Here is a 12,536-nt window from a genome sequence, read left to right on the forward strand (position 1 = left end):
CAGTGTTTACCTCTCCTCCTTAATCCCCTCAGACAGTGTCCATCACCCTTTCTAGCAGTACCCTCAAATGATTAACACCCTCCCTCATATTCACCCCTCTCTCTTGCTGTCATTCCCTCCCACTTCAAAAATATGCCCTCGTCCCTCCCCCATGCCCCACCACCTCCTGCCACTGCTGCCACCTCCAGCAGCCCAACAAAATTGATTCTTCTGACATTGGCAGGACTCAAGCCACGGATTCCAGGAGTTGAGTAGGAGAGGGAGAGAGTGAAGCGATGCAGATTGCTAGGGGGCAGGATTGCTGTGAGCATTGTCTGTGAGTGATGAAAATTGGTTGTGGTGGGGTGGGGGTTTAACATTGCTGTTGGGGGAGGATAACTTTGCCAAGAGGCAATGAACATTAATGAGGGAAGGACTGAACACTGTCAAGAGATACTGAATTAATTATTTTGACCCTGCAGCTGATATACTTAGAATCACGCTGCTCAGCAGGCCTTAGACCAGGAATAAAAATCTCAAATTAAATCTCTCTGAAAACCAGGGCGTGTTTAGGGCAAACACCCCAAGGCTGCATGGTTTTAGCCAATCAGGGATGAGCCTAAGCAAGAGGGATAATAACAACCTCTTGGGCGCCTGTGAGTTTAAATTTCCCTGGTAATCACTGGAGATGTTCTTACATTAGGACTTCCTTATGGCCCCACTCGTTTCAGCAACATAGGTTGAGGCAGAGGCCTGTGCCCATTTTTGAAGATAGAGGCTATTCGGGGTGTCGGAATAGGTCACTCTCTAAGCAACTCCTGTGCCTTGGAGTAAGAAACATGCTTGGCCCTCACACTATCTCATTAAATGGCAAAGAAACTGAATGAAGGAATTGGACAATTCAGCTTTGTAATCTGAATTGGATAGCTAGACGTTAATATGTGACTCACACATATTTCCCTAACGTTTCAGTAAAAGTAAACTTATCGAAGCAAGATAAGATGTAAAAGATTGACTGCTTTAGAGCCATCAAGTCAATGCATCCTTAGCAGTTATGTTCAGAAATGACGTGGCATCAAGCTCTTTACAAAACCAGGAAAATAATAAATAAGCAGCATTGTCCCAACTACTGATTGAGATAGCAACATTTGATTTTACTTTGTCTCAACATTGAAGGAGCCTAAAAGTTGACTCAAACTTTGTTGGCAGTAGTAAACCTCTCGTGCTTTGTTGATGTTCTTTGAACATGGGGTTTTCTTCTCTTTCTGTTACTTCTGTCCATGTGGGCTGAGTAAACTGGCCCTAAATATTTTCCTCTTTTAGTAATATGCTCCATGCTGGCTCAAGAGAATAGAGTGTGCGACTAAGAGGTGGATGTTTCTAACAGGTTTGAAGTAAGGATAGGATAGGATTCTTGGCAGCGTGGAGGAACAGAGGCATCTTGGTGTGCAGATACATAGATCCCTTAAAATGGCCACCCAAGTGGACAGGGTTGTTAAGAAAGCATATGGTGTTTTGGCTTTCATTAACAGGGGGATTGAGTTTAAGAGTCGTGAGATCTTGTTGCAGCTCTATAAAACTTTGGTTAGACCGCACTTGGAATACTGCGTCCAGTTCTGGGCGCCTTATTATAGGAAAGATGTGGATGCTTTGGAGAGGGTTCAGAGGAGGTTTACCAGGATGCTGCCTGGACTGGAGGGCTTATCTTATGAAGAGAGGTTGACTGAGCTCGGTCTCTTTTCATTGGAGAAAAGGAGGAGGAGAGGGGACCTAATTGAGGTATACAAGATAATGAGAGGCATAGATAGAGTTGATAGCCAGAGACTATTTCCCAGGGCAGAAATGGCTAGCACGAGGGGTCATAGTTTTAAGCTGGTTGGTGGAAAGTATAGAGGGGATGTCAGAGGCAGGTTCTTTACGCAGAGAGTTGTGAGAGCATGGAATGCGTTGCCAGCAGCAGTTGTGGAAGCAAGGTCATTGGGGTCATTTAAGAGACTGCTGGACATGTATATGGTCACAGAAATTTGAGGGTGCATACATGAGGATCAATGGTCGGCACAACATTGTGGGCTGAAGGGCCTGTTCTGTGCTGTACTGTTCTATGTTCTATGTTCTATGTTCTAATGAATTAATCGTTTTATCCATGCCCCATTGTGTGGCCTTATTGTTAATACCTGGAAAACTAATAACCAATGCACAGAATTTTGCAAGGGAAGTGATGGCAAATTATTAACATTGGCTGTTATTATCCCTTTGAAGTTAACCACAATTACTGAAATGCCAGACATGCACAAATGGGCTCGGACGTCCTGAAATTACAGTGTGTCACTCAACAGTTTCAACATATAGTGTGCTGTGGTGCTAGTAAATTTCCCCTTCAATGTCCCCAGCTTATTTATTTAACCCACTCCCTGTAGAAGTGTGTTCCATACTCTATGAATTTCCTATTGGATTTCTTGGTGACAAACTTGCATTAAAGACCTCAATTCCTCTGAAGAGAAACCATTCTCTCTATGTCTGCTCTATCTAAAATTTTTCGTAGTTTTAATCAAATCTATTTAAACAAAGAGATAGTAAGAACTGCAGATGCTGCAGTCTGAGATAACACAGTGTGGAGCTGGAAGAATGCAGAACGTCAGGTAGCATCAGAGGAGTAGGAAAGCTGATGTTTCAGGTCGGGTCCCTTCTTCAGAAACCCTGTTCCTCTGATGCTGCCTGGCCTGTTCCTCCAGCTCCACACTGTGTTGTCTCTTTAAACAAATCCTCTTATTCAAGACAGAAGAGTCCTGGCTTGGTAATCTTTTCCTGATAAGCATAAATGGGGTGACATGGTGGCTCAGTGGTTAGCACTGCTGCCTCACAGCATCAGGGACCCAGGCTCAATTCCAGCCTCAGGCGACTGTCTGTGTAGAGTTTACACATTCTCCCCGTGTCTGTGTGGGTTTCCTTTGGGTGCTCCAGTTTCCTCCCACTATCCAAAGATGTGCAGGCTGGGTGGATTGTCCATGCTAAATTGCCTGTGCTGTTCAGGGATATGTAGATGGGATATGTCTGGGTGGAATTTCTGAGGTCTGGTGTGGACTTGTTGGGCAAAGGGCCTATTTCCACACTGTGACATCTAAATGTGCATTTCTGTCATCATTCTCGTAAATCTCATTTCTACCTTCTCCTGTGCCCCTGTAGTGTTGGGTTTTTCATCCAGACCAATTACTTACAGAGACAGGTGCTGCATACATATATACAAATTAGGAGCAGGAGTAGGCCATTCAGCCCCTCAAACCCACTCTAACATTTGATAAGATCATGGTTGATTTGATCGTAACTTCAAATCCACAATCTTGTCCACTCCTGATAATTTTTAACTCCCATGCTTAACAAGAAACTATCTGCTGCTGCCTTATGATCCTGTGAGAGAAAAACATGCTTCATCTCTGACATAATAAGACGTAGAGCTAGATGAATACAGCAGGCCAAGCAGCATCAGAGGAGGAGGAAAGCTGACATTTCGCGTCTAGACCCCTTCTTCAGAAAAGACCCTAGACCCGAAATGTCAGCTTTCCAGCTCCTGTGATGCTGCTTGGCCTGCTGTGTTCATCCAGTTCTACACCTTGTTGTCTCAGATTCTCCAGCCTTGGCAGTTTCTACTACCTGTGCTTTATGCTTCATCTCTGTTTTAATTGAGTCACTCCTGACTTTTAACCAGTGACCCCAGTTCTAGATTCTTCCATAAGAAGAAAAATCCTCTTCACATGTACTTTGCTAAGCCTGCTCACGATTTTATGTTTCAATCAAATCACTTCTTACTCTTCTAAACTCTGGGCAAATACAAGCTAAGCCTGTTCAGTCTTTCCACATAAGATAATCTCTTTTCAGGTATTAGTCCAGTAACCCTTCTCTGAACTGCCTCCAACAAATTAACATCTTTCCTTAAAGAGGGTGACCAATATTGTGCACCATTTGTAGTCTAACTAGTGTTCTGTATAGCTGAAGTATAATTTCCCTAATTTTGTATTAAATGTCACTTATGCTAACATGATAGTATTCTATTAGCTTTTTGCAATCTCTCATCATTAATCAATAGTCTTCATTTTTGTCCTTGCTGCCAAAATGGACAATCTGTCACTTTCCTACATTAAGCTCTATTTGCCATATCTTTGCCCACTCAATTAACCTACCTATTATCTATGCTATTGCTACCAGCTCGTGTCTATTAAAATCTTTGGTGGGTATCCAAGTCACAATGTATTAGGTACTTACAGACCATTCCTGTCAAGTTGGTGAGATATACTGGAGATCCTTTTTAAGGATCTGTACAATTGAACAATGGACTGACCAACCATAATAAATAATTGATTTACCTTCAAATTGTAAAATCATGCTTAAAAATAAAGAACATAAAGGCCAAAACTACCTGAATAGTATGTTAATCCATTTATTGAGAGCGGAATATAGAAATTGCTGAAAAAGTGCAGTAACTTGTGTTATTATATGATTGCTCACCTCAGAGGCCCAAGCGCTGAAGGTCTTTCACCAAGAGAAGCAAGTGACAGGCTACAGATTTTCCAGGCAAGCTTTGATGAACTCTGGAGAAAATTCAACGCTTATTCTGGAGGAGCAGAGCTTTTTGGGCTGCCTGTTATTGGTAACAGTTGTCTGTCTATAACTAATATCAGGATCTGTTATTAGTTTGTCATTTGTTTAGTTTTTATTCATTTTTGTTTTAATCAAGCTACTCAGAGATGTTACAATGCACGTTTGGAGCTGATGGGATTTGAACTTGAGCCTGATGTCTCAGAAGTAGGACATTATCATTGCATCACAAACAGCTTTTCTCATTTAGTTTGTTTTACAGTTTAGAATGCACAACACTTTGTGCTATTAATTGCATTAAATATCTTCTGTAAAATGATACTGTATTTTATGCATTACGTATGATAGGACAGCACTTATGCTAAAATATTTAAGTATAAATACACAAAAAGTATGCTTATGAAATACCCCTTTTTGGGAATAAAATATGTAATTTCTTGTTTTATGACATAGAATATCCCGATTTGCTGAGAATCAAGCGGGAACTCACTTTACTTCAGAAATTGTATGGTCTTTATGATTCGGTGATTGAAAATGTCAATGGTTACAATGACATTTTATGGAGTGAACTGGATATAGAAAAAATCAATAATGAGCTTCTGGATTTTCAGAACAGGTTGGTAAATTTACACAGCTTAAGTTCCACCTGTCCATTGGTGTTGTTCATGTTTTGAATCAGCCAGTGATTTGTAACAACATCATTCTGACCACAGAATTACAATGCCTGAAGAAGAATATATTTGGCCAGGATTTTCAAAGGGCTAAGAGTTGGGATTCAGCATGAGAGAGAATTAGATTAGATTCTCTACAGTGTGGAAACAGGCCCTTTGGCCCAACAAGTCCACACCACCCCTTGAAGAATCCCACCCAGACCCATCCCCCTATAACCCACTCACCCCTGAATGAAAAGCAATTGTTTCTGAAGTTGTTTTGAGGGCTCACTGCCTCCAGGACAGTTTGGTATTGTTAAATAACAGACAGGAGAAGTGAGAGGCAAGTATATTCACCTCCAATTCATGGTTCCTTAAGCTTGATAAGGATATTATAAAGTGGAGGTTGACCCCCTCCTCTAACTGGAACACCCAAAGAGGAGCTCCTTGCCGCATAATCTGTTAAAAAGTGTGTGAAGTGCTATCTTTCAGCAACTTCTAGTGGTTAAATCAAATACACTGAAGTTACAATCAACAAGTTACTATTTATCTAACTCTAACAGTGAACAAATTAACTAAACTATTAACAAACTGAATAAACCCCTTCTAATTACTAACTCTTCCAGACTAAAACAAGATTCTCATGATATGCTGTTCCAATAAATACAAACCTCACTTATATGAAAAAAATAGAATTTAGTCTCTCAAAATTACTGCCGGGTTATATCTTCTGGAATGTTCTGTGTCTTCTCTGTTGATTCTTCAGTCAGGAATGCTCTCTCTGTGAATTCTTCTGTCAGGAATCTTATCTAGGAGTGCCATACTACCGCTGTCAATAGCTGACACGTCCTACTTTTTCCACACAGTGTTCCAGCCTTGGAATTGGGTGTGAGTCGGATTTGGTCATGGTGTTGACCTTCGAATAATCTATGCAGAATCGTTGATTACCATCACATTTGAGAACCAACATGATCGGCAAACTCCATTCACTTTGACTCGTCCCTATGACGTCTTCTTGGAATATCGCTTCCACTTACTTTTGAATCTGCGCTGCTTTGAAAGGCTTAAGCCTGTAGGGGCATTGTTTTATTGGAATAGCATTCACTACATTAACCTCATGCAATGTTCTGTTAGTCCTCTCCATTCTATTTCTACCTGGGTCCTCAGAGCACTGTAATAAGTCTTTCAATTCAATTCTCTGTCCCTGGGACCGAGTGCTCACTGCCCTATCCCATTCCTTGGGGGCTTCCTCATGATTAAATTTATTCTGAGACACACCAAAATCCAAATCATCTGAATTTGATTCCACTCTCTATATAACAGTAACTTATAGCTATTCCTCCTGTTCCCTTTCCCTTTCGTACTAATGTTGCAGCATGTTCTCATGACATACCTGATAAATTTTCTTTTTCCTATCTGGCATCTTTACCAGATAATTGACCTGACTTAACTTCTATTCAATCTGATAGGGACCACTAAACCTTGCTTTGAAGGGATCTCCTACTGCTGGTAACAGCACCAATGCTTCATCCCCATGGGGAAATGTACGAATTTTAGATTTCTTACCTGCTTCTTGCTCTATTTTGCGCTGTGCCACCTTCAATATTATCTAGCTAATTCACCTACTCTGTTTAATCTTTCTCTCACCTCATACATATAGACCGACTGTGAGATTTCTGACTTCAGATGCAATATTTCCTTAACTAATTAAAAAGGGTCTCTTACTTTGTGTCCGAATATCAATTCTAATGGAGCAAACTGATTTGATTCATTTGAAACATCTTTAAAAGCAAATCATAAATGGGAAACCTTTATCCCAATCATTTGGTGTAATCCTAGCAATAAGCCCTCAGCGCGGTCTTTAGAGTCTGACGCCACCTTTGCAATGTTCCCCAGATTCAGAATGATACACACTTGATTTAAAGTGCTTAATGCCTAAACGATCCATGACCTTCCTAAGTAATTTCGCAGTAAAATTGGGCCCCTGGTCTGACTGAATCTCCCTGCTGGGTAGTCCCTAATGGGTAAAGAAAGGAAGCAACTCCTCCACAACCTTTTTTGCCTTGACATTCTTTAATGGAATTGCCCCCAGAAACCTGGTAGACTCATCCATTATAGTTAGCAAATACTGATTTTCACTTTTGGTTTTAGGGAGGGGACCTGCACAATCAGGTTTAACACGCATAAAAGGTTCTTTAATTTCAGGAATTGGCATCAAAGTCACTGGTTTATGACTGCCTCTGACTTACCTACCAGCTGACTGCAGCAAAATTCAGCCACATCCTTATTTAATTCAGGCCAATAGAAATGCTTCTGTATCTTGGCCTGAGTCATCTTCAGTTCTAGATAATCTCCTACAGAATTTTTCTTAAGGCAAAAGCATCCTGGAATACACGCAGATTCCTTTTCCGAGTAGGTTTTATGATATCAATCCTTTATTGTCTTATCTTTTTGTTGTAACTCTATTAATCTTTCAGAATTAAGCACCTCTGCCCCGTCCTCCACCTGCTTAGGTTTTTACTTTAGCATCTCATCAAACAGAGTGCCAGCTAACTGGATTTTAACTCCTTCATCTTTCTCTTTTGTTTTCCCTTCTTGTTTTAACATGTGCCTCTGGGATCTTGTTACCACGCAGTATTGAAAAATTCCAGGGCATTTTCATTTTAACTCCTCAATTCCCTGGTTTACTCTTGTTTTTTTTTCCATTACAATGAGCATCACTCCCACTTGTTATCCATCTATATTGTTTCCAAGAATAAACTGTATTCCTGGAATAGCCAATTTTTCCATCATTCCCACTATCAATTCCCCGTCTTGATTGGACTTTCTAGCCTTATCTTACACAGGAGAACACTAATTGTCTCTGCATTTATTCCATAGATTATCAGTCTCTTGGGCAATATTTCAGAAAGAATGCAAATATTTTCATCTCTTACTATTAGAGATGACCAGCTCACGTATCTCTCAATATTTTAACTTCTTTACTTAATCCTCCATTCTACTTAAGTAAACCTTAACTACAAAGGTGAAGAATTTCATTGAATTTTGGTAATGTTTTGACATATTTGTATATATCCCTACAAGGCCTTTGGCTACAATGGGTTTGCTCATCATCACCCTCCTCCTCACTAAGCCTATTGCCTACCTTCATTTTCATCATTTTAAGTTGGCTATCCTGTGTAATTTATAACTTGCAAAGTTCAAAATCTCTCTTTTTCTCTTTCTGTCTTTCCTCTGCTTGTAACTGCAATTCAAACAGTTTCAGTTGCCTTTCCTGTTCGAGTTGCTTCATCTGCAATTGAATTCTAGCCATTTCCAAAGATACTAATGGCAGTTCTAGCAAATTTAAATGTTGAGCTATTACTGTAATTACCTCTCCTTTTCTCATAAAGGCAACCCCATCTCCAGCTTGTCTGCCAATTCTAGCAGCTTTTCTTTGCTCACTTTTTGCAAAACCCCTAAAGTTGTTTCTCCCACCCCCAGAAAACTATTGGTGACTGAAACAGCCATTACCTCACTTTTGATTCAACCAACAACCAGCAAATAACGTTAAACAGATCTTCCACATCTAACCAAAGTTTTATTTGAAGATATAGGACACTAGTCTTTGAGTCTGTTTAAATCTGTTAGGACCTTTCGTACCCTAAGTACGTTCAAATCCATCCAGATGCCTCCAGAGCTGTCCAAATCCATCTAATCCATCCAAATCCCAGACAGATCTGTCCCAACCTTTCCAAATTCTGAACCCAAATTGACCAGATCCCGAACGAGCTCCCAATCTGTTACAAAGCCAAGGTTGATCCCCCTCTGAAGATCAAAACCAAAACACGCAAAGAGGAACATCTCACTCTATGATCTGTTCAAAGGAATGTGAAAAGGGGTGTAATCTGTCTTTCAGCAACATCTAGAGGTTAAATCAAATAAATCCCTGATACTCACTTCACAATCAACAAGTAACAATTTATTTATCTAACCCTAACAGTGAACAAATTAACTAAACTATTAACAAATCTCTTTTAACTACTAGCTACTCTCAAATAACATTAGATTCAAATGGTATGCCATTCCAATAAATACAAATCCTATTTATATAAGAAAAGAATTTAGTCTGCCAAATTTACAGCCACATTTTGTCTTCCAGAATGTCTGAGTCATCTCTGTTAATTCTTCTGTCAAGAATGCTTTCTCTGCGAATTCTTCTGTCAGCAATCTTTGATAAGAATGCCATTGTAGTGTTGTGAAATGATGGTTCTCCCGATTTTCATTCAGCCGCTTCTTTTATACCCGAATGATATGTCAATTTCTTACAATTGGATTGTCCCTAGGTTGTCAAAACCACAGATTCAAATTTGACAGATATTTTGGTATTAAAGTGCCTGGTTCAAATTTATTGGCTAAATTTATAAACCCCTATTGTCTTGGTAAAAGTACTGCTTGGCCTACTATCAGCACAGCCTTTGAATACAAATGTTTCAATTAAAAGTGCTGTCTGTTCTTGCAAACTTTCAAGCCGCTCACAAACATCTGCAAGCATCGAAAAAGCACAATCTTTTAAAGGGACCACACAATGCTTCCCCATGTCTAGCATTTACAAACAACAAAACTTGACAAACACCACATTCTAACACCCTGTCTCCAAATCCACAAATATTCTCCCCAACTTTGCAACAAGGTGAACATTGTCAGTTCAAAGTTGGAAATTTTCAGTAAGCTTCTACAATCCCAAGCAACACTGTGCAGACCTGTCAGATTTGTCATAAAGCCCTGGTTAATTGCCATGCATTAGATTTTAGCTTTACTCTGCGGCTTCAGCAAATTCTGGAATGAATGCTGCTCTTACATTTCTCATTCATGGCCATTTCATCTCTTGTCTCATGGCAGCTGATGGTTCCAGATAGCAACCATAATCTTTTGAAAATGCTGCATGCCTGTAATTGGATGCTAATCTGACCTTTTGGCCGATTAGGCCATTTACATTTAGAAATAACAAACAGAGGGTGAGATAACACGTGTGGAGTGGGATCCAGAATTCACTGAGTGCCAGGTTCATGATCCTGCAGTGCAGATTTGGCCCATTGTGTTTATTAATGGTAATCTCATTCATCAAATTTATAGTTGTTCATAGCTAATGATAGATAGATCTATATTAATATGGTGATTAATATTAATATTCTGAGGGTATTTGCTCTGCTTCCTATCTGAAGAACTCAGTGTGTGCTTGGTCACAGGGTACTCTGCTACTGTTTAAGTTGGAGAGAGTTCTTTACGTGTTTGACATTTGGGAATTTCTGGAGAGGTATTTGATGCTGGATGAAATAGTAATCTGTATACTTTTGACACCGAGAGAGCTATGTGCGTGTTTAGTTGAAGAGCATTTTTAGTATGTATGGTTCAGGAACTCTTTGTAAGGTTGATTGACAGAGCTCTGTAGGTACATAGTTAGAAAGAGCTTTGCACTTTCTCCATGTGTCATTAGAAAAAGCTCTGTAGGCACTGATGGAAAGATACTTGTGTTTTGGACTGTGGGCTGAAAAATGGGAAAAGACACTACTTTGAACTAAAGGATGGTGAAAGAAGATGTTACAGTTTAAAAGAGGGCATTACCAAATCTCCAAGTGAATGTATCCCAGAATATTTAAATTTTTTTTCATTATTCATTCATGGGATGGGGCATTGCTGCCTAGGCAGCATCTCTTACCTATCCCTAATTGCCCAGAGGGCAGTTAAGAATCAACCACATTGCTGGGGGTCTGGAGTCACATGTAGGCCAGACCAGGTAAGGATGGCAGTTTTCTTCCCTAAAGGGCATAAGTGAACCAGCTGGGTTTTTCCCCAACCATTAGCAATGGCTTCATAGTCATCATTAGACTCTTAATTCCAGATTTTATTCAGCCATCTGCCATGGCAGGATTTGAACCCGAGTCCCCAGAAAATTATCTGGGTCTCTAGATTAACAGGCCAGCGATAGTACCACTACGCTATTGCCTCGCCCTTGTATGCACTTAGAATGTTAACTTACTTAAGCAATAGGGGAGGATGATGGATACCTCAGCTCCTCCGGTTTGTGTTCAGGGCAATTTTGTTTGATTTTTCAAACAGAACCATTTGCATTTGTTCAGGACTGCTTAGAATGGTCATAACTTTTTGATGGTGCCTGGGAAGCGGCTGCAATTTTCTACTCAGCCAATACATGGAAACATCCAGCCTGTGAAAGAGAAAGCATCTAAATCACTCTCTTCCCTTCCTGTGGTGTAGCAAGAAAAGAAATTTCTAAGCAGCTAGATACTCATTCTTTTTGCAAATTCATTTCTTGAAAGGAAAATGGCAGAAGACTAAACACTGATAAAACTGAATCTTAAATCAGCGAATAAATGGTTGGTGATCAATGTGTCCACGATCACATGTCATTATTGGAGTTGAAGGGAATGAAAGGAACCTGATTGAAAGCAGCTCATTGTAACTGGATTGGTGCCAGTACTGTGCTTCACTGGTGCTCTTGATCCTTCCCCGCCGATCTGAAATATTTGTATCTTGTCTTGTCTGTTTATGTGTACATTTGTATGTGTATGGGAATTTTTAGAAGAAGGGTGCAGTTTAATTTATAGAATTATAAATTAACAATTCATGGCTTTTCTCACCATTGGTCACAACTGTTTGATTGCTTTAAGGATTTTTTTGTTAGAAAAATAAAAATCTGGTGCACATATTCTTGTAACCTGAATTGTTAAAATTGGGCAATTCAGTTATTTAACTACATTTCACATTGTTGGTGACTCCTGGAATGGTGGGCTCTGATTTCCAGCACATTGCCCCAGAGATATGTGACATTTGGTTAGAGAATGATGATGCTGTGCAAGCTTGGAAAGGAGAGAACTATGTGTACTTAGAATGAGCATGCAAATATTTAAGCAGAGACCTGTTGTAAATGCTACAGTATTACTTAGTCAGATAAAGTTTCGAATTTGCGACTTGTAACCTTTTATTGAGGGCAGAGAATAATAGGTACTTGTCAGTTGGTGCCCGAAACTCGCTCTTGGAATCACTTTCAATTTAATTTGTCTGAAGTTACATTGATTCAGAAACTCCATGGGCAGACATTTATGGCCCCCTTGCCAACAAGTTTGCAGACGGTGCTGCCTGACCTGCAGACTTTCCCACACTTTGTTAGTATTGTTGTTGGAAAATGTCCAACCTCTGTGATACATGCTCCTCTCCATATCTTGCTGGCATGGAGTGCAGTTTTCACTGCGATGCACATGTAGAGTTGCAGCTTCATAGCTTTGTGGAAGGTGTTGGATGCCCACATCTTGTGGAGCC

The 12,536-nt window shown here is 40.0% G+C and overlaps 1 protein-coding gene across 4 annotated transcripts in view; it reads left to right on the top strand.

The window, feature by feature from the left end:
- The window catches only part of dnah5l (dynein, axonemal, heavy chain 5 like), a 384,422-nt gene that overhangs the window by 126,319 nt on the left and 245,567 nt on the right, over positions 1-12,536 (top strand). For all 4 annotated transcript variants that reach the window (XM_048552307.2, XM_048552297.2, XM_048552277.2 and 1 more), the window contains 2 exons: positions 4,485-4,621; positions 5,023-5,185. In XM_048552307.2, the coding sequence (XP_048408264.2) occupies positions 4,485-4,621; positions 5,023-5,185 (300 nt within the window). The remainder of the gene's footprint in view (positions 1-4,484; positions 4,622-5,022; positions 5,186-12,536) is intronic.

Source organism: Stegostoma tigrinum, chromosome 2 (assembly GCF_030684315.1).
Source record: "Stegostoma tigrinum isolate sSteTig4 chromosome 2, sSteTig4.hap1, whole genome shotgun sequence".
NCBI classification, from domain to species: Eukaryota; Metazoa; Chordata; class Chondrichthyes; order Orectolobiformes; family Stegostomatidae; genus Stegostoma; species Stegostoma tigrinum.